General features: G+C 56.5%; 1 protein-coding gene and 1 long non-coding RNA gene across 2 annotated transcripts; one reads left to right on the top strand and one right to left on the bottom strand.

Annotated features, from left to right (window-relative positions):
- Window positions 1-1077: 1077 nt before the first annotated feature.
- Window positions 1078-20273, bottom strand: GRIN2D (glutamate ionotropic receptor NMDA type subunit 2D). The gene is given in 14 exon segments (XM_021003562.2): window positions 1078-1415; window positions 1417-1866; window positions 1868-2457; window positions 2558-2790; window positions 2956-3143; window positions 3539-3699; window positions 3788-4017; window positions 4534-4659; window positions 5967-6120; window positions 6388-6556; window positions 16457-16668; window positions 16759-16873; window positions 17334-17953; window positions 19186-20273. Coding segments are annotated over 14 exon segments (3948 nt in total). The 5' UTR covers window positions 19645-20273; the 3' UTR covers window positions 1078-1174.
- LOC110219854 (uncharacterized) lies at window positions 3108-8570 on the top strand. Its single transcript, XR_002327749.2, has 3 exons — window positions 3108-3671; window positions 3775-7563; window positions 7826-8570. It is a non-coding gene; the product is annotated as an uncharacterized LOC110219854 (long non-coding RNA).
- Window positions 20274-21055: the final 782 nt, after the last annotated feature.

Below are 21055 nucleotides of genomic sequence, written 5' to 3' on the forward strand. Positions count from 1 at the left end.
CTCTGCCTCCCCCATTTTGTCTCCTTCTGTCTTTCTCTCTCTCTATTCCTCTCCCTGTCTCTTTCTTCCTCCCTGTCTCTGTCTCTCTCTGTATGTCTGTTCTTTTCTTTCTCTCTTCCTGTGTCTCTGTCTCTCTCTGCACTTTCTCCATCTCTCTTCCTCTATCTCTTTCTCTCTCCCTCCCCCATTCTGTCTCCTCTCTCTCTTTCTCTCTCCCCCTCTCTCTTCCTTTGTCTATCCATCTGTCTGTTTCCTTCAGGTTTTGCTGCCCAGTGTACAAGACGAGGAGTCCAGGGCTCTGGGCTGAGGAGGCATAAAAACTTGGTTTATTCCATTGGGTTGGACACCTGACTCCCCACTCCCCAGGTCCCTCCCCTGCTGCAGGGTGGGGCTGGATGGGCTTCTGGGGCCCAGGCCAGGTTCTGAGGTTGGACATTGGAGGTCAGTTAGTGAGTGGGGGAGGGGACATGTGGTCTGGGAGGATGTCCAGGAGCACAGTGAAGGGAAGCCTGGGGCAGTGTAGGATTAGGAGTCAAAGAAGAGGGAGGATCAGAGTTCAGTTCGGGGAGACCCCAAGGTGTCTGGTGGAGGTTGGGGCTGGGGACGGTCTTGGGCTCAGGGTTAACAGTCTCAGGAGTTAGAGGCGAGGGATAAGGGGTCAGGCTCACAGTCTGGGGTCAGGGGTCACAGTCTCAGGGTCAGGGGTCACAGTCTTGGGGTCAGAGTCTCAGGGTTGGGGGGGGTCACAGTTTAGCGAGTGGCTCTCACAGTTTTGTGTCCCAATGATGAAGGTTAAAAACAGCCCCCTCTCCCCTGGGGGGTGGTCCCTGGTGGTATCTGGGGCACGGGGAGCAGCACAGTGATGGTGCAGGAGCCCCACAAGATGGGGCTGGGGCAGAGGGGAGGGGTGTGTGCTCAGCCAGACCCCCCCCTTCCCATATCATTAAAAAGCCCTTGTCAGGTTAAAAAAGCCCGCGGGGCTCAGGGACCCCCATCGCAGCCCCCCCTGGCTCTGTCTCATCAGCTTCCAGTCCACGGCCAGGTCGTGCTCCATGGTTTTGCGGCTGATCTGTGGTCCTTGGCCCCGGGGCCTTTGAGCTGCATCCATCCACAGGCCTTCTGCCCTGGGAGTGTCTTCTCCATGCCAGGCCAGGGGAGTTGGGGACAGGGTCGGTCATACCTCAGATTCGAGGCTGGAGAAGTGGGCAGAGCCACGGCGGGTGCCCAGGTCCCCCCCACGGTGTCTCCGGGGCATGGGGCCCCAGTGGGTAGCGTGAGGGCACCGGCGAGAGTGGCGGCTGTGAACCGGGGCCACCCGGGGACAAGAGCTCAGGTCCTCCAGGGAACGGGAAGTAGGTGCAGGTGGTGGGAGGTCCCACGCCCCCACGTGGCGCCGCCGGTGGGGGGGCTTGGCCAGATCTACGGCCAGGAGCCCGGTGGCCTCGGGGGCAGCGGCAGCGGGTGCGTCGTCGGTGGGGCCCGGCAGCCCATGGAGGGGGAGGGGGGTGAGGCGGGGCCCACCAGCCTCCATCCAGACCGTCGTGGGAGCAGCTGAGGTGGCGTGGGGGGGGGAGCAGCTCCAGGCTGGCACAGTGGCGACAATGCCAGGCTGCTGGGCCAGGGCGAGGGGGCAGGTAGTCCCAGCTGCCCGCCCGCCAGCCCCCCAGCTTGTCGACAGACCAGTAGCGACCCAAGCGGTCGGCATATGGATAGAAATCGGGGACCCACCAGGGCTCTAGGCCAGCTCCTGAGCCGGCCCCCAAGCTCTCCGAGTCGTCGGAGTCGGACAATTCAAGGTCCAGGTAGGGACAGGGTGGGGGCGGTGCTCGGCAAGGTGGCGGAGGAGGAGCCGCGGAGCTCCCCCCCGCCACCGGCTCCCCGAAGCAGGGGCTGGCTCTCGGGGTCCGAGCGGGGCCAGCGGGTCGGGGCCGGGGGGCTCTCATCCTCATAAGCCAGGTGACAGAGCGGGGCGGCAGGTGGAGCAGGTGGGGAGGGGTATCCAGCATAAGGGGCAGGGGCTGGTTCACTAGGGCCCGAAGCCTCCTTCTCTCTCACAATGGCAAAGTAGGAAGGAGGGGGCTTCTGGGGCGGAGGAGGCGGGGACATGGGCCGGGCCGAGCGAGGTGCCCGGGGCTCCCCCAGGCCCTGCGGCTCAATGGGCCCATAGTAGCGGTGGAAGCTGTCGGCCACGGCTCCTGGGAGGGGGGCACGAGGGGGGCCTGAGGCCTCAGGGGTGACAGGTACTGGGACGGGCCCAGCCCCGGGCCCCGCGGATGGCTTGGGCCGGCGCCAACGGTCCACCGCCACCCGCTCCCGGGGCGGGAAGGGGCCGGAGACTGTGGGTGCCAGGGCCGGACGGGGAGCTGGGTAGGCGGGGCTGGGCAGGGGCAGGGGCTGAGGGGGCAGGGGCTTGGCAGCCGGAGGGGCAGCTTCGGCACTACAACAGCTGTACATGCCCTGGAGGGGAGGAAGGAACCGGAGCCCCACTCAGGCCCTGTGCTGGCCCAGGCCCATCCCCGACCCGCGCCCCCCCCCCCCTCTCCCGTCCCAGGCTCACCCTGGAGAAGGCCAGCAGGAAGTCGAGGTGGTGCGTGGGGCCCAGGCAGTGACGCAGCCTCCAGTAGACCAGGTGCTCCCAAGCAAAGACCAGCAGGGAGAGGCCCATGGCCACGAGCAGCATGTAGAAGACCCCAGCCATGTTGTCAATGTCCAGCTTGCTACTCATGACCTCGATCTTGTCATTGTGGCAGATCCCGGACAGCCACAGGCGCTCCAGCATCTCGATCTCATCTGTGGGGGGCCCGGCTCAAGCCCAACCCAGCATTCCCAGGAATCCTAGGGTCCAGGGCCCCAGGCCCCCTTCCCTCAGCCCTCGCCCCTCCAATACCCAGAGGCCCAGAGCCCCCACCCCCAATCCCCCACCCTCCCCCATCTATCCGCCCCCGGGACGCCTACCATCCCCCAAGAACTGTAGCAGAGCCAAATCGATGGGCCGCTTCCAGCGGGAGCCCTTCTGCAGGGCAATGCCATAGCCCGTGGTGGCGAAGACCTTGCCCGAGCCAATGGTCACCAGTTTGCAGCCCTCGTCCTTGCGGGCCATGTAGTTGAGAACCGCAGCATCGTAGATGAAGGCGTCCAGCTTCCTGGGGGGCCAGGCCGAGCCAGGGAGGACGGGTCAGCCCCGGGACCTGGGGATGGCTGAGCCCCTGCCAGCAGCCATCATGGCACCAGCTAACCTGGGCAGGAGGTTCTCCTGCCTCCAGGCCACCTGCCTAATATATCCTGAGGTATCGCTGACCTCGTCCTGATCCCCGTGACCCCTTCACTCACTCTCATGGACCCCAACAGCCCCTCCCAACCACACTGTCCCCTCACTAACTCAACCCCTCTAACTCTGCACAGTCACCCCATCCTTCCTTCGAGGGCCCTCCCTGACCATCCTGACCTCTCCTGGACTCCCACTGGCCCCGCAGGGAGCCCTACTGCCCCTCCCCCGTCTCTTCGAGCCGCCGGCCCCCCGCTCGGCCCAGCTGCTGACCCGGCCTTCAGCTGGATCAGCGCCTCCTCCACACGGGGCTGGTTGTAGCGCACCATGTAGCTGTACATGGCCTCGTAGTTGCTGCGAATGTTCTTCTCCGTGGACCCGTTGGGCACGGTCCCGAACCTCAGGGGTGGGTATTGCTCTTGGGGCCGCTGGAACTGGAGGCACAGGAAAGGAGGGAGGGGCCGCCGTGAGCCAGGCCCAGCCCCAGAGTGCCCCCCCGCCCCCGGCAGGCTCCGTGCCCACCTTGCGGTCGCTGAGCCCGGACACGGTGTCCACGTACTCCTCTTGGATCATGAAAGCTGCCAGGTTGGCGGTGTAGCTGGCCAGGAAGATGACGGCAAAGAAGGCCCAGACCAGGACCATGATCTTGCTGGTGGTCCCGCGGGGGTTCTCCACAGGCACGGAGTTGTTGAAGACCAAGGCCCAGAGCAGCCAGATGGATTTGCCAATGGTGAAGGTGGAGCCGCCAGGGCCTGAGAGGTCGGGGGATACAGGGAGTTGAGGGCCCTAAGCAGGGCTGCTTATGGATTAGGGGCCTGAGAGGTCATGGGACATGGGGAGTTGAGGGCCCTGAGTAGGGCTGCTTATGGGCTAGGGGCCAGGGCCTGAGAGGTCAGGGGACACGGGGAGTTGGGGGCCCTGAGCAGGGCTGCTTACAGGCTAGGAGCCAGGGCCTGAGAGGTCAGGGGATCCGGGGAGTTGAGGGCCCTAAGCAGGGCTGCTTATGGATTAGGGGCCTGAGAGGTCAGGGGACACGGGGAGTTGGGGGCCCTGAGCAGGGCTGCTTACGGGCTAGGGGCCAGGGCCTGAGAGGTCAGGGGACACGGGGAGTTGAGGGCCCTGAGCAGGGCTGCTTACGGGCTAGGGGCCAGGGGCTCAGGTCTATGTGTGAGCCCTGGGAGAGGGAAGGGAGGTGGCCTACAGCTCGAGGCTTGGCCCAGGCCGTTGGCTGGAAGGGGAGGTGGTGTGGGCTGGGCAGGAGGACTCACGCTTGCCAGTGGCCAGGCTGCGGTTGTAACCCACAGGACTGAGGTACTCAAAGATGAAGACAGTGACGGCCACCACGGTCAGACACATGACAAACATCATGACCCAAACGGCCGGACTATAGGGCTCTGTAGGGTGGCAAGAGGGAGGCAGGAGGTCATAGCACCCATTGCCCTGTGGCCTAGCCCCCCTCACTACTGGAGCCCCTGGGCCTAGGCCCCAGGGTGCAGCATAAGCTTCAACCCAGAGAGAGTGTGCACACAAACATGCATACACCCACACGTGTGCATGGACACACATGCCCACACCCACATACACACATGTACAATCCTGCACGCACACATCCATGCACATCCATACGTAGAGACAACACATACATGTCCATACGTACTGCACACACATGCACACAGTACAGTCCACACATCCACATGCACATATGAACACACATGTGCACATTCACACAGTGCATGAACACACACGCAAAATCCATATACATTCACATACACACACGCGCGCGCGCGCACACACATCTGCAGAGAGACGCTGTACTCAGGAGATGCTTGGCCCCGCTGAACAGCAGGCCTGCGTCCCTGGCCTTCTGGAAGGCGAGACTCTCAGGCCCCTCGCCCCTAATCTACAGGGTGGCGGGGCAGTGAGCCCCTCCTGCCCTTCTGCTGGCCCAGCACCCTGGCCGTCTCTTTGCCCTTCATCTCATCCACACCGTGGCCCTCCCGTTGCAATGACCAGCGCCGCCTTCTTGCATGACATCCGGCCTCCGTGACCTTGGCTGACTCCCAGTGTCTCTGCTGAGGCCCACGCTTCCTGGGGTCAGTGGGACGTCTGCTGACCCTGGAGCCCGTCTCTCCGTGTCGTGTCTCTCTGCTGCCAGGCTCCACGTTCTTTGGTCCCCGCGCCTCTGCCCAGCATCCCTGTCTGCCGGTGGCCCGGCCACGACCCATCCCTGCCTCTTCCCTGTCCTTGGGCTTTCCACAGCCCCGCCATCTTCCAAGCTTCCCCAAGAGGCAACCTTCAGACCCCCTCTCACTCTTCCCTCTCCCCCAAGGCCAGGTGCTTCTGCTGCTGCTACCTCGGGCCCCTCCCATCTAGCTTTGATCACGGCTCTGCTGTTCACAAGCCCTCCTGGTTCACCAGCTCCCACCACAGCACACAGGACGGGCATCAGGCCGGTGTCCAGGGCTCAAGATTAGTCTTAAGAAGAAGCGATGGTGGGGTCTGGGAGGCCCTGAGGACAGAGCCTAGATCTCCTCTGCCCCGTCCCGTCTCAATGCCTCAAACAGGGGGGACGAGGCCCTTCCAGTGGGCTGACAGTCATGACCCTCCATCAGACTCCCCTCTTGGAGTCGCCTCCTTCTAACTGGGAGCCCCCTGGGGACAGGGACAGGGTCTCTGGGCACTGGCTGGGTCCTGGGCTCACCCAAAAAGGCGGATGGTGACACCGTCCCATTGCTCCTGGCCACCATCACGCTGATGCCTGTCTCCACAAAGGGTACGGAGAAGTCTACTATTTCTGATCTCTCCTCGTTGATGGTGAGGGAGCCGATGGCCATGTCTGCCCGCTGGTAGAAAACCTTGACCAGGAGCCGACCAAAAGAGAAATCAAAGAGAGAGGGGGGATGGGGAGGCGGGAGGAGAAAGAAGAGGAAAAGGGAGGATGAGCAGGAAAGGAAGAGGAGAGAGAAGGGGTCCAAGGGGAGAAATGAAGGAAAATCAACTGGATGGAGGAGAGCGAAATGGGAGCTCAGAGGGCAAGGATGGGGGCTGGGCGTGGGGGGCCCCTGGCCCTCCTCCCTCCACCTCTCCCCCCATCCACTCTCTCCCCTCCAAGCTGGGCCCACCTCCCCAATCATGCCGTTCCAGACGCCATCGATTTTCTTCCCATGTTTGCCATTGGTGACGAGGTAGAGGTCATAGCTGAAGCCGATGGTCTGGGCCAGGCGCTTAAGGATGTCGATACAGAAGCCTTTACAGCAGCGTTTTTCTGGCCGGGGGGCATCTGGTGGGGGGCTGGGGGGTAGAAGGGCAGGCATGGGGCTGGAGCCTCGATCTTCCTTGCCCTCTCTGTAGTCTTGGGCGCTGGTGGAGCACCCCAGCTCTCCTTGGGTTCTCCTTCTACCTGTGGGGTGGCCCTATGCTCCTGGGGGATGCTGTCCTTAGTGCCTGTGAGCTCCCCAGGGGTAGGACTCCCATGAGCACCCCCTGGCTGACTGTGATCTCCTCCCCCTCTCATAAGGTGGCACCAGGCCACCCACTGACCAGGAGCACCCCCAGGGAGGTGCCTCAAAGGCCCAAGAATCCTCTCCACACAGGGCCCCGCTTGGTGGGATGAAGGGCCTAGTGCCCTTCTAGACAGCAGGAATTGTTAGCAAGTTTTTCCTTCTCTCTCATTGCCACTCGTTGCTTCTAGTTCTGGCCTCCTGGAGCCCAAGTGAACAGACCACTCCTTCCATTATGGACCAGAGGAGGAGGGTCATGGCAGCAGCCATGAATGCCCCGGGGCCTCACCCTCTCCTCTGGCCCTAGGTGCTCACCAGAGCTCCACCCTCCGCCCCAACGGCGTTCTGCCCACCAACCCAGACGGGTGCTCAGCCTCGGCCACGCTTGGCCCCTGGAAAATTGGAATGAGCTGATCCCCTCCCCAACAGCAGGGCTTTCCAGTGAGAGGGGGGCTGGGAAAATTCCTCAGGGAGTAAATGGTGGCACCAGCCTGCCTTTGCCTGGCTCCTGAGCCTCAGTGGGGGTCTCCTTAAGCCCCCAGTCTCCAGCCTCTGCTCGTCTCTCTGCATGTGGTAGCCGAGGCACCCCCGCATGCCTCCTGTTACGTCTCTGACCCCTCCTTATGTATTTCCAGCAGCTTCATCTCCCTCCCACCTGCCTGGGGAGTGGGCACCGGAAGCCTGCCATCCACACTAGGGGACCACCAGAGAGTCATTTGGCTTGTAAGAGCCTCCCTAAAAGGGGATGATAGCACCTTTCGTACCCAACTCCCAGGATTGATGTGAGAACCAGAGAAGGTACGTAAGGCAGGAAATCTTTGATCTCATTGACACGGGCACTTCCTCCAGGATGTAGGTTGGAACGCACCCCGACCTGTCCCTCGGGGTGACCGTCCTCCACGCCCTCCTCGACAGCGGCCAGGGGAGGCTCACACAGGGCACTGGGGGCCAGCCCCCTCTTTTCTCACTTCATTGATATCGAGTGGACACCAAGTGGCCTGTCCCTGGCCTCTCCCTTGATCTTGTCTAGTGACCGGCCCATCTTTTTTTCTGGCCACAGATTTCTCCAATGCATACCTCACATGGCATCTACAGCACAGTCTTAATGACTGTGACGTGTCCCAGCTGGCTCTCTCTGCTGCCCTTTTAATTTTTCGGAAGCCTCAGTGTTCTCGGACTTGCAATTCCACCTCCTGGCCAGAAGATCAAAAGTGTCGAAGGGGCCCGCGCTTGGCATCAGTGACAGAAAAGGAACACTTTCCCCAAGGCCGTCCATTCTGGCACCAGCTGCTAGGATAGTCCGCTTTTATCTTTGAGGGTGTTCTCATGGCGCGACCCGCTCTCTTGAGCCGTCCGCCAAACTGTATATCCGAGTATTGATGGACAACAGGCTTTCTTCATCCACTTACTTTTCCCTGTGTGAACACTGTTGATTCTGGATCTCACTTAGAAGGCTCTGTTCTGGGACTGGACGCAATTGCACAATGTCGCTGGCCGCTGAGTCCAGGCAGGCCTCGCCATTTACGGGGAAGCCCATCCGCACCGCCTCATCCCCGTGGCAGATGCCGTTGGTGAGCGCACGACTCCTTTTCCCCCCCTTGCCTGATATTCCTAGCCAGAGGTTTATCAGAGAGTGGCACCTCGGTTGTTAACACCTTTCAAGGAGGCTCATATGATTTTGACACAGGCACAGGTGGTCACTTTGTCAGTGGGGTGCTTTGAAGGCAGGCCGTATTCTGCCTTACTGAATTAAGTGCTTTTTAAAAATGTCCAACAAACAATAAACATAGGAATTTTTTCCCCTATGCCTTTTAGTCAGTTGGTGATTTTGTAAAGATGTGATCAGCTCCGAGCATGTCCCTGAGGAAGAGATGAGAAGATGCAGCTCTCCCCCTTCTCTGAAGGAGTGGGGGACCAGGGGGGCGGAACACTGCATCGCTGCTGTCAGACTTGGTTGACGCGGTGCTTAGTTTTTCTGAATTGCCTTTTTTCCCTGTCTTTTAAAGATATCCATTTCAAGTGTAGTGCACTGAGGGCCCTTTCTCCCCCTACTCACAACTGCAAGTCAGGTCCCTGGGAGGGACAGCTATCCCAGGTTTAAGGCATTCCAAAAGCTACCGTGTGTAAGTCCCCACCAGCATGTTTGATTTCAGTGGTCAGCCTGGGAACACAATTAGCTTAAAGCAAAGGCAATTACCACAGTGGCATAGGAAGGAAAAAAAGTCACCCCTATGAACCTGGGGCACACTCCCCTAATCTAAGCAGCATCAGTGCAGAGGCTGGTTCTCCATAAAGGTCCCAAGTAGAGAGGCAGGCATCCAGACAGGAAATGTGTGTGAGGAGGGGCGGGCCGGTGGTCGCTGCTGGACGCTGCTTGGCTAGAGCCTTCACTGCTTCAGTTTTCTGCCCAGCCAGATTCTTTGGGGCAGGATGTTCCAGCTAGGATGCTCCATAGGGACTGTATGAATCACCCGTCTCCTTTTTCAGGGAGGAGGAAGCAACAGGAAATCATCTTTCTCTTGGCTCTAGAATCTAGAATCTCCAGGACCTGGAATTCTGGACCTTAGGAGTTAGTCATGAGACAGCTCTCCAAGCTGGTAACTGCTCCAGAAATCTGGTCCACAGCTAGGGGTCTAGAATCTGGGACCCTGCTGCCCAGGGAATTGAAAAACCCAAGAAGCGATTGCCTTGAATTTCCTTCTCACATCTCCTGCAGTCACATGTGTCTGCTCCAGAGCCCCATTGCCAATGGTGGGGGGGGAGGGAGAATCATCTACTCCCCCAGCCTCACCCTCGGTGTACTCTCCAGGAGGTCCAAAGGAAAGCCTGAAGCCTGAGTCATCAAGAACTGAACTGACCCTCTGAGAGTGGAACCAGATGGCTTTCCGAATGGCGCCAGGGGTGTGGCCTGTCCTGCCTGGGCTTCATCTGAGGGCCGACATCTGATAAAGCAACAGGCAGTTCGCGATCTGTTCCTAAGGTGGTTTAGGAGGATTCCCTGAATGGATCAGAGACTGCCCAGGTCCACCTCGGTTATCCCCTTCCCCCAGCTCAATAATTGCCTCTGTTCCCAGGCAGTGGAGGGGAGCACCAATGACCCATGTGGGGCCATCACCAGTCTGAATGATTCTCTGAGGACTTGGGGAGGCTTAAGCATTGTCCTCACTCTAGAGCTTCTGCAAAGTCCACTCAGCCTCCTAGGACGATACAGTGACTGACCATCCCGGGAGGGTCCTGACCTATGGGAGGTAATGGGCCTGAAGAATGTGCTTACTCTCAAATACACAATTATGCCATCCCAAGAAATCAGCTCTTAGGAAATCCTCTTTTACCACCTATTTCAGTACTTACAGAGGCCCTTTTCAACCCAACAGCAATTAGAAAAGGGAAGAAAAAATCGAAGATAGCAAAATCAAGCCAAAAGGACCAAAAATGACCTTCCCTTCTCAGAGAGTCTGGTGCTAAATGAGTTTCCAAAGCACAGGAGGTCAGTGAGCTAGAATCAACTGGAATCTCACATTCAGATGAGAAACCAAACCGGGGAACATTCCTCGAATGTCCTGTCTATACAGCCACAGCTGGTGTGTGTCTCCATTGGGTCCCTGCAAAGCCCCACAACATTCCAAATCGAGACCTGAACTCAGCCCACGCTAGTCCAAGCTGGCTACCTTAAAATCATATCACAAAGTGCTCAGATTCCTTAAGAACCTAGCCAACAGCTCACAAATGTTCAGATTCAGGGGTAGCTAGGTGGTGCAATGGATACAGCACCGGCCCTGAAGTCAGGAGGACCTGAGTTCAAGTCCGGCCTCAGACCAAACACTTGACACTTATTAGCTGTGTGACCCTGGGCAAGTCACTTAACCCCAATTTCCTGAAAACAAAAAAAAAACCCCAAAAACCAAATGTTCAGATTCCTTAAGAGGCGGGCCAATATGGCGGATCTTTAATAAACCTTGTCTTTAGCTGAAAAAAATAGAAACCATATCACAGAAACTCGGAAAACCCCAACGATGTGAGGGCCGCCAAAACAGGCATTATACACGTGGTATTGGTTCACCATTGGACAAACTTTATCCTCTGGACTTAGAGTCCTTACCATCATGCAGAAGCCATCCCGGGCCATGTCACAAGAGCAAAGCCACCACAAAAATCCTCCCATAGCATGCTGTCAGTTCGAGTCTTTCTGAAGTCATTCGCTCCTTTGACAAGAGGTCCTTCGTGCGGCCCTTGGCGCATTGCCAGTGCACCAGTATTCTTGGTGTGTAACATGCATGTGACTCAGGTCACCTCCCGTACTTATGGTAAACACAGCAATACAACAGATGTCGCTACTGAAGGACATTTTCCCCAGCGGATCCCTAAAATACAAGGGCATCTAAGATAAGAGATGCCGGCAGAGCCCCCCAACTTGAACTCACAGGTTGGGACCTCGGGAGGAATGGCCATCCCATCTTCAAAGAAGTTGGTCTACACTCTTAAAACTATAGCTCATGCATGAGCCCCCATCAATGTGTTTGCCTTCAAAAGACAGCCAGAGAATACAATAAGCTCAAAACAAAGGGAATTACTGAAATTACACAATGAGAAAGAAGCAATAAAACATCTCTCCCATAAGCCTAGGGAGCCCTCTCTCACCTGGCATTAGTGGGGGAACTGGACACACACAGAGGCCACAAGAGGCACCCATGTGTCATGTACATATTGTCAGGGAGTATGTGTGTAAGGAGGGGACAACTCACGCCTCGGATGGATGCCTTAGGGCCGCTAATGTCCCCACATTAGTCTCCACCAGACTCTGCTTGTCAGCCATCTCCTTTGCCTCCAGCTTCTGGCTCAGCCGGAATCCTTGGGGGATTTGCCTTTCGGGAGGAATGCTGGGTTGCACTGTCTCCTTCCCTCTCTGTGGAGCAGGAAGCATCAGGAAATCTCTACAAGATCCAGAGCTTGAAACTCTCAAACTGTATTTCTTGAACTTGGAGTTAACCATGAGGCAACTCTCAAAGCTGAATCTCCCTTCTCTGTTGGAAGGCTAGATTCTGGGATCATGCTGTCTAGGGAATTGCTTTGCATGTTAGACTGTAAACTCCCCGAGGGCAGGGACTGTCTTTTGCCTCTCTTTGTATCCCCTGTGCCTGGCACAGAGTAGGCCCTTAATGTTTATTGGTGGATTGATCAATTGGCAGAAGTCTAGGGTTTCAGAAGCAATGTCCTTGAATCCCCCCATCAGGTGGCTGCAAAGTGCCTCCCCTCAATGCCTTGTCCAAGAGCTCCCGAGAATTCAGTCTTTCCTGCAGTGGTGACTCCTCCGAAAGCCTTCCTCCAGCTCACCATATCAGAGGGGCAGTCCCTTGGTTTTAAGTCTGCAAGGGCAAGGCTGATCCTCTGGCAGTCCGTTAAGTACCTGCATCCAACCATCTTATCACATAATCAGCCACCATAAGAAGCCGCCCTTTAGCTCCATCGGGCTGTTTGGAAAAGCTCCTTGAAACTGCCCTGATCTCCCTCCTGCAGGCTTCCCAAAGGGGAGAAACAGATTTGGAAATAAAATGATTGAAAATGGAACTATCGATACTTGACTCCTTTCTTTCTTTCTTTTTTAAATCCGGAACCTGCTGTAGAAAAGCATCTGCAAAAGCCTGGACATTCCCTCGTCACACTTTCACCAAAGATGCCCTCAGATTGTTCTCCTAAAAATTCTGTGCCCATCGAGGACTGCCGGCTGACGGCTGATTGGTCAGCGGCTATTTGCGGTCTCTTGGGCAGTAATAAGGCCCCAGGCTTTTTCCACACCATGAGAACTCTCTGCTCTTTGGAGCCTGAGAAGGGAACACTTTGGCCCATAAGGCTGCCTCGTGGGCATTGAGGCCCTGCCCTGTGGGTCTGCTTGTGCACTCCTGGCTGCTCCAGCCGCTTTTCCATCATGGTTGTCTCTGGTGCTAAGCCCACATCCCGTGCGATGGTGACAGTGAAGTCCAAATGGGGTGGCTCTGTTCTCCAGGGTGGTGAAAAGGCATTTGCTTGGAAAAACCATGTGTTGGCCTTTTCCCTTTGGTGAAGTGATACTGCTCTAACAGTGCGGGGTGGGGCTGTTGGCTGGAGGAGGGAGAGCAGCACCTGAAGCAGCATCTCTACAGGAGGAGAAGGTGGCAGCTTGCCCCTGGGAGAGGCATGCTGATGTGACGGGAAGGGCTTCCTTGGAGAGACAGACGTCCTGCAGCTGGCGCTGGTTGGCTAACCACATGGTAAATGGGGGCTCTTTGGCTTCAGAGACACTGAATAGACTTTTGTTGTGCCTAACATCATTTCCCTTCATCCCAGCACTTTGGGAGGATCTTGGCAATATATTGAATCAAGGCATCCTGTGAAAACCACACTGGGAGGGTCCTTCTCCCCTCTGAGGTCGTGAGCCTTGCTAGGTGAAAGGAATGAATTCTCCACCACTTTGTGGTGTTCTAGAGGTCCAGAGGGTTCCCAGGCAGCCTCGAGGCCCTGAGGAGTGAGAAGTCTCCTTCTTGGGGAGGGAATCAAGGGGATTAGGACAGTAAGTAATGAGCCCAGAACCCAGCCAGCAGCCCTGTTACCTTTGGATGGGCACTCGGGGGCACCGATGCTATGGAGGAACTGAGTGTTCTTGAGCTTGCCCTGCCCCAGACATTGTGGTCCTGTTAGTAGGGAAGGGTATGTTCCCCACACCCCCAGGGTGTTGGGGAGGAAGTGTCAGTACATCTGTTCCTGATATGGCTCTGAAGTAACTAGGACTTGGTAAAATCAGATGCCTGGCAAGGGCCTAAGCAGAAGCAGAGGCTGGTCACTGGCCCATGGGCCCATAACTGGTTGGGGCCTAAATCAAAGGCAGCAGAGGGAGCGAGAGAGGCCCATGAACCTCTGGTGCACTGAGCATGCCTGCTAGACTGCTCATCACCTTCTGCCATCTTCTCTCATAAAACTCGAAAAAGACCTTTCTATTCCAAACTAGGGTTGGCCCTGGCTTCACCATTGCTTTCCTTGGGGTGGGGCTCAGATGGTTTCTAGGCTCTTGGCTCCTGGTAACTGATTCACATTTGGTCTTTATGAGATCATCGTGATCTTTATAGAAGTCCATTCTTCCATCCATTTCCCAGTTTCCAGGCCTTTCTCATTTTTCCTTTGGTTCCCTTCAAGGCTGTCCTCAAGTGACATCTCCTTTCTCATGCCTCCAGGTGTCAGGGTTTACCTTCATTACTTCTATTTATTCTGCATATATCCCATATTTACTTATCTGCAAAAACTGTATGCTTACAGGAGAGTGTTAATTTCTGGTGGCCAGGAAGCACTGCATTTTCACATCAGTGACACCCGTTTCTGGCTTAGTACTTGGCACTAATAAATGCTTGATACTGATTGGCGCTCACATCCCTTACCTGCTAAGATATAACCCATCACCTTTCTGGTGAATTTATTTACTGCCTGCTTTGGCCAATACCTCATGTATCTTTGCCTGCTATGACCAATTCCTACTGGGTCTTTTCTCAAAGAAAGTATCTGATAGTTTGAGGCTCCTATAACTGTCCACGAGCCTTCTGCCTCTCTCCTTCCTCTCCTACAGACTTTCCACCATCTTCCTACCTTTGCATCCAAGTCACCAAGTCCCAAAGAATACGTTGACTTTATTTGGAGGATCTCATTGAGTTCTTCATAGAATTTGTCTATGACTGACATTGACACGTAGGCTGCCATTACGTTTATGTTTCGGGCTTTTCTGACAAATATCTATTGTGCTGCTTTAATAAGAGATGGTACATTGCTGTCTCTCAATAAAATCATCACCTTCTGATGTATGACAAACCCAACTCTGCCAATTTGGGCTTCTGCCTCTCCAGGGAGAAGTAGTGAGGCTTCCTACCATTGAGCTGCTGCTTCCTTTGGCCTCTTGGCTTCACTTCATTGACACTGAGGAGGCCATAATTGAGAAGATGCTTTTCGTCCAGGTGTATGTCCCCTGGGTCACTGGACAGGGAGTTCCCAAGGAGAGTACCAATGACAAGGTCAGTGTTTCTAGATCGTCTCATAACTGGGGTTCCTGGTGCCCTCTGCACCACACAGGACCAGGTGTCAGTTGGCATTTGACTTTGTAGCATGGTTTGCTTTGATCCAACACTTCCACGCCAAGTGGCCACGCTATTATCAATGATGAGTCTCAGAACACTTTGCTAGGTGGGACCTTGGCAAGCGGGCACGTTTGTTTCTAGAACTGTATTCAAAACTTCCATAGCCTTGAAGAAGGTACCTGGGCCTGGGCTTCATGGGCATAGCCTCTGGGAACCAACATCATCTCCATGCTATCATCAGGCATCAGAGGAAACTTTGGGTGGTGGCTATCATTACTGTTTACTTATTATTATTATTATTATTATTATTATTATTATTATTATTATTATTAACAACCACCATCTTCTCCCTTTCAATATTCTCTGTGGGCGATGTCATCGGCTGCCACAAATTCAATGACCATCTTCACACAGATGACTGCCAGGTACCAAGCTCCAGCCTCTCTCCTGAATGCCAAGTCATGCCTTTCCACGTGGACGCGCCATCACCCTCTTGAACTGACCTCCGACTGTCCCCCCTTATGTGAGCGTCCTCCCAGATTCCCTCTTGCTATGTACGGCCTATTCAACGTCCTTCCTCCCAGGCCTGGGCTCCTGATCCCACAGCTCTCTTCCCACCATCCATCTTTGCCTCGTCTCCACTCACCTCCCTCTTACCTGAACTACCCCAGCAGCTGCTCCAGCTTCGCACCCCGACCACACTCCCTGAGCCTTTTCTCTGAAGCCCAACTCTGGGCATGGCATGCCTGTGGCCAAGAGCTTGCCCCAGAGACTGAGGCATCTCAACTGCCCCTCCTTTCTCTGCTGCTGTAAGGTCCCCAAGTGCTTTCTCACAACAGACCTGGGGCCGGGGCCATTTTATTATTACTTATCCCTACTTTAAAAAAGGAAATTGAGATTCTTGGAGTTCGAGCAATTTGCTCATCACTGCAGCTCTAGTGAGGGTCAAGTAGAGTCAGAGCCGCGTCTATCAGTTCCAGTGCAGAGTTCTTCTCACTGCCTTTGATATTCTTGGCCTGGCATTCAGCCCTTCTACAACCTCGTTTCTCCTAATGTTGCCCTTGGTGGACTCTCCTTTCCAGAGAGATGGACTACAGCCTCTCCCTGCCTTCGCTTCCCTCTCTAAATACAGGCAGAGGAGCCCTAGCCCTGGCACCTGCTTTTCCTTCACAATGCAGCTTGGGGCCCATCTTCCAGAAAGCCTCCCCCAGGAGATCCCCCAAGCTGAAGACAGTCTGGTCACAGTCTCCTTGCATCCTGATGATTTCTGCACAAGGGATGGCCGTTCCACTCTCCCACTCTATGGCAGTTTTTCTATTTCGGCATCCCCCACACTGAGCTGTCATACACACGTAGTAAATGAGCTCTCTCTCCCTATCTCTGAACCACGTTTGTCACAGATTTTCCTGTCTTCCCTGCCACCCGCCTGCAGCCAAGACCTTGTGGCCCAAAGAATGAGTGGGTTTCTCTACCTCTGCAGCTGCCATTGCCCCACGAACTACAGATATTGGACGAATGTGGACCTGAATGCCAGGGTACCAAGTAGGGGCTGAGGCTGGGGGACACCGAGGGAATAGGGTCGGGGGGGGCAGGTGTCCCACCTGTGCGTGAGGTTGAGCTGGCTACGGCAGGGCACAGAGTCCCGGATGCAGGTGCCACTGAGGGGGTCGGCCGGCTCTACGATCACAAAGGGCCGCTCTTCCAGGGTGGCCACCATGAGGTGCTGGGTGTCGTCCACGGGCTGCAGGAAGCGGCCGTAGCGAGACCACAGAGGGTACTTAAGCCGAAGCGACTGTTGCTCCCAGGTCCCCACCTGGCCGTCAGGAATGAAGAGGAGAATTGGCGTCCGGATGCCTCTGGGGGCCTGCCTCCCAAGACCCGGCTCCCAGGCCCTCATACTCACCACCTCCCACGTCCGGTCCTTAGTGAGAGAGATGACCACAAGGGAGGGATTCACCAGGAAGCCGTCCTCGTTGAAGGAATAATCCCGATTGTCCCAGGAGATATTCATGAAGTACCTGCCGGGGTCAGAGGGGGGACAGTTTCGGGACAGAACCCCGGGGCCTTGGGAGGAGATGGGCGTCACTAACCAGAGGCCCTTCTGTGAGGAGGACCACAAGGCCTGACCTCTGCCTGGCTCTATGCCTTCGATGGCCCACCGACCGGCTGACTGGAGGACCGCTACCCTACCCGGCATGGCTTGTCTTCCTGGCTGAGAACTGGGACTGTCAGTGCTCCTCTTTGCATTCTTCATTCATTTGTTCCTGCCCTCGGCGCCGGCTGAGGGGCCTTTCCTCCCTCGCTCAGTCAGGCCGCTCTCCCAGGGTCACCTCGGCTCCTGGCCACTCCCTTCCCAAAAGCTTCCTCATTCAGTCCCTGACTACCAGCCTGGCCCATGCCCCCCCCCCGTGGCCATACTGCCATCCAGGGCCTTTCGTCTCAGTGGTCAGCCCCCTGGCCCCCAAGCAGGGTCCTTACCGGTGCAGGCTCTCTCCCCGCTGGCTACGGTTCTGAGCTCGACAGTCCTGACCCAGCTCAGGCAGGAACCCATAGTCACGAAGCAGGGCCTGGGCTCCCCGGGCGACCACCGCCACGCCGGCTGCCACTCTCTTTGCCAAGTCGTCCCGCCAGCCAGCTGACCGGACCGCAAAGAGCCCCGCGGGTAACTGGGCGCCCCCTGGCAGGAGAGGCGGCTCCCCAGGCCCGCCCCCTCCACCACCCCCTGCCAGCTGGGGTCCCACCATGAACCACACATAGCCAGGGCCCGTCAGGCCAGCGGTGGCTGCCGCCCGAAACAGTGGCTCTGCCTCCTCCCGGGCACAGAAAAGCAGGCGTATCTGGGCACTGAGACTGCGTAGGCGGGCGCCAAGCACCTCCTCACCAGCCCCGGGGTCCAGGGTCAGAGCCCCCCGGTGCTCCCAGCCCACCAGGCTCCCGTCGGTCAGCGCCTCGATATAAGCCAGGAAGGCGCGGTGGCCAGGGGCCGCTGTGGTTACTGCCACAAAGGATGTCCAGTCATATTCCTCCAGCACCTCAAAGATCACCTGCAGCTGCTGCTCTGTGGAGGAACCCAGCTGGAGGAAGGTAGAGCCCTTCTCCTGGGGAGGACAAGGGAAAGGAAAACAGGACCAGAAAGTGAGAGCTGGCAATGGCCAAGACATCATTCAGGACCCCCTTCTTCTTATACAGAGCAAGAAACTGAGGCGTGGAGGGTGTGTGTGTGTGTGAGTGTGTATGTGTGTGTGTATGTGTGAGTGTGTGAGAAAGTATGACTGTGTGAGTGTGCGAGAGTATGAGTGTGAGTGTATGTGTGAGTGTGTGAGTATGTGTGAGTGTGAGTGAAAGTATGGGTGAGTGTGTGAGAAAGTGTGAGTGAGTGTGTGTATGTGTGTGAGTCTGAGTGTGTGTATGTGTGTGAGCACACAGGGTCATGTGGAAAGTCTAGAATTCAAGTCTGATAGCCCTGGGAGATCCTCTAAGTCAACTCTCATTCACAGATGGGAAAATGAAGCTTGGGCTGGGCAGCAGACTTCTCTGGGGTCATACAGTCAAGCCAGGGGCTCCAAGTATGATGCCCTGCTGTCCTCTCAGCCAGAGACCGTACAGCTCCTAACAGGCCACTGGGCTCAAGAGCAGATTCCAGGTTCCCGTAGGCCATGAGGCAGCGAAGGGTCACTGCACTTGCCCAGATTACAGATTCCAGAGACCAAGAGATACAGAGATACAGATACAGAGACCAGGAGGCCACATGTCCCAGCAGCCCACAGGGCAGGGAAGGTGCTACAACTACGCCACTGAGCAGGAGACCCTAGAAGGTCATGCTGGGTGGAGGGAGGGTGGGACCATGTGCCAAGGAGAAGGCACCAGGGCTGGCACCCTCCCCAACTCTGCTCATCCCGACCCCCCATTCTCTCTCAAGACTTCTGAAAGCTCCTACCCTTACCCCATCACAGGTGGCCCCCATGTTATTCCTCAGCTCCCCCACTGGGGCCTCTTGTCCCTAGACACCCTCCCACCCTCCCTGACTGTCCTATATGGGCACATTCCCATACGGACCTTGCAAAGGCCAACCTTGTTATGAGAGGATGGGGTCAAGGGGAGAGGCCGCCATTGCCACCCGGGTGCTCCCACCTCCACTCCTGGGCCCTGAGGTACCTTCCAGTGCTGGTGGGCAAGGCAAGCCCTTCCCCGATAGGGGTCTCAGCCCCGCCCCCCCTTCCCCAACCCTGGTCTCCCAGGCATTTGACAGGTATCTTCCTCTAATACCACAGCCCAGGTCTGGAGCACTCTGGGCCTGCTCACTGCCCCACTGCCCCAGCTGGCCAGTCACCTTGGGTGTGAGGACGAGAGCTGCGCCACCGTGAACGGCCACAATGGGCAGGGCAGTCTGAGCAGAAAGGAAGTCCAGGATAGGGGCGACTGCTGGCGCACGGGAATCGTCCTCAAAGACGACGCCGTGGACACGAAGGCCGGAGAGCAGGTCACACAGCTGAAGCATGAGGCTGCGCGGGTCAGTGCCATTGAGGACCAAGGCCACGGGGCGCACCTCCAGGCCTGGACTGCGGACAGCGGCAGCCACAGTGGGGCCCAGGCGGGCTGCCTCCCCCGCATAAGCTGGCCCCGAGAACACCAGCGCCACATTGAGGGGCCGCCCAGTGCCCGGCTCCCCGATGCTGCCACTGCTCAGCGGGGGAGCCACCTCGGGGAAGGGGCTGGCACAAGCCAAAGCCAGGAGCAAGAGCATGTTAGCTGGGCCTGGAGGGCCGTGGGGGCCGAGGGGGCCACGCATTTCCTGGGGGCCCTGCTGGGCAGCCTCTAATGGCCCAAAGGGGGAGAGAGAGAGAGAGAGAGAGAGAGAGAGAGAGAGAGAGAGAGAGAGAGAGAGAGGAGAAAGAAAAGAGAGGGGGAGAGAGAGAGACAGAGAGAGAGGAAGACAGAGACAGAGAGATAGAGACACAGACAGACAGACAGAGACAGACAGAGAGAGAGAGGAGGGGGGAGAAAGAGAAAAAAGAGGAAAGAGAGAGGGAGAGAGAGATGGGGGAGAGACAGAGACAGAGACAGAGACAGATAGAGAAAGAGAGAGAGAGAGAGAGAGAGAGAGAGAGAGAGAGAGAGAGAGAGAGAGAGAGAGAGAGAGAGAAGGGGGGAAGAGACAGAGAAAAGAGAGGAGGGAGAAAAAGAGAGAGGGAGAGAGAGATGGGGGAGAGAGAGACAGAGAGAGAGAGGAGAAAGAAAGAGAAAGAGAAAGAGAGAGAAAAGAGAGAGAGAGGAGAGGAGAGAAGAGGAGAGGAGAGGAGAGAGACAGAGACAGAGACAGAGGGAGAGGAGGAGAGAGAGAGAAGAGGGGGAGAAAAGAGAGGAGAGAGAGATAAAGAGGGAGAGAGAGATGGGGGACAGGGAGAGAGAGAGAAAGAGAGAGAGGAGAGAGAGAGAGAGAGGAGAGAGAGAGAGAGAGAGAGAGAGAGGAGAGAGAGAGAGAGAGAGAGAGAGAGAGAGAGAGAGAGAGAGAGAAAGAGAGAGAGAAAGAGAAAGAGAGAGAGGAGAGAGAGAGGAGAGAAGAGGAGAGGAGAGGAGAGGAGAGGAGAGGAGAGGAGAGGAGAGGAGAGGAGAGAGGAGAGAGACAGAGGGAGAGGAGAGAGAGAGAGAGAGAGAGAGAGAGAGAGAGAGAGAGAGAGAGAGAGAGAGAGAGAGAGAGAAAGCATGAACAGAGATAGTGGCAGACACGGATTGGAACATCAGAGAAACAGACAAAATCAGGAACAGAGGTGGAGACATGATCAAAAATTGGGCAGAGTGTGAGGGACATGGACAGAGATGGGGAGGCAGAGACCCAGGGGTGAAAACAAGCAAGGCAGAGGGGTAGAGAAATGAGGGCAGAGAAAGATGGGGACAGAGAAAGGGAAAGGAGCCCAGTGACAGGATTGGGGATACAAGGGCAGGGCAGAAGGACAAAGGCACATAGGAAGTCAGAGGCCCAGGGACAAGGCAGAAAAACAGGCAGGGACAGAGGGACAGTGACAGGGAAAGAAACAACCACATGTCCAGGTTAGAGGCACATAGGGTAAAAGGTAGGGAGAAATATAGAGCCAGGGGAGATTGACGGAGATAGAAAAAAGGAAGAAACAAGAGGGAGGGAAATGCCAAGAGAGAGACATACACAGAGAGAGACAGAGACATGGAGAGAAACACAGAGAGAC

The sequence above is a fragment of the Phascolarctos cinereus genome, unplaced genomic scaffold (genome assembly GCF_003287225.1).
Source record: "Phascolarctos cinereus isolate Bilbo 61053 unplaced genomic scaffold, phaCin_HiC Scaffold_726;HRSCAF=1367, whole genome shotgun sequence".
Lineage (NCBI taxonomy): Eukaryota > Metazoa > Chordata > Mammalia > Diprotodontia > Phascolarctidae > Phascolarctos > Phascolarctos cinereus.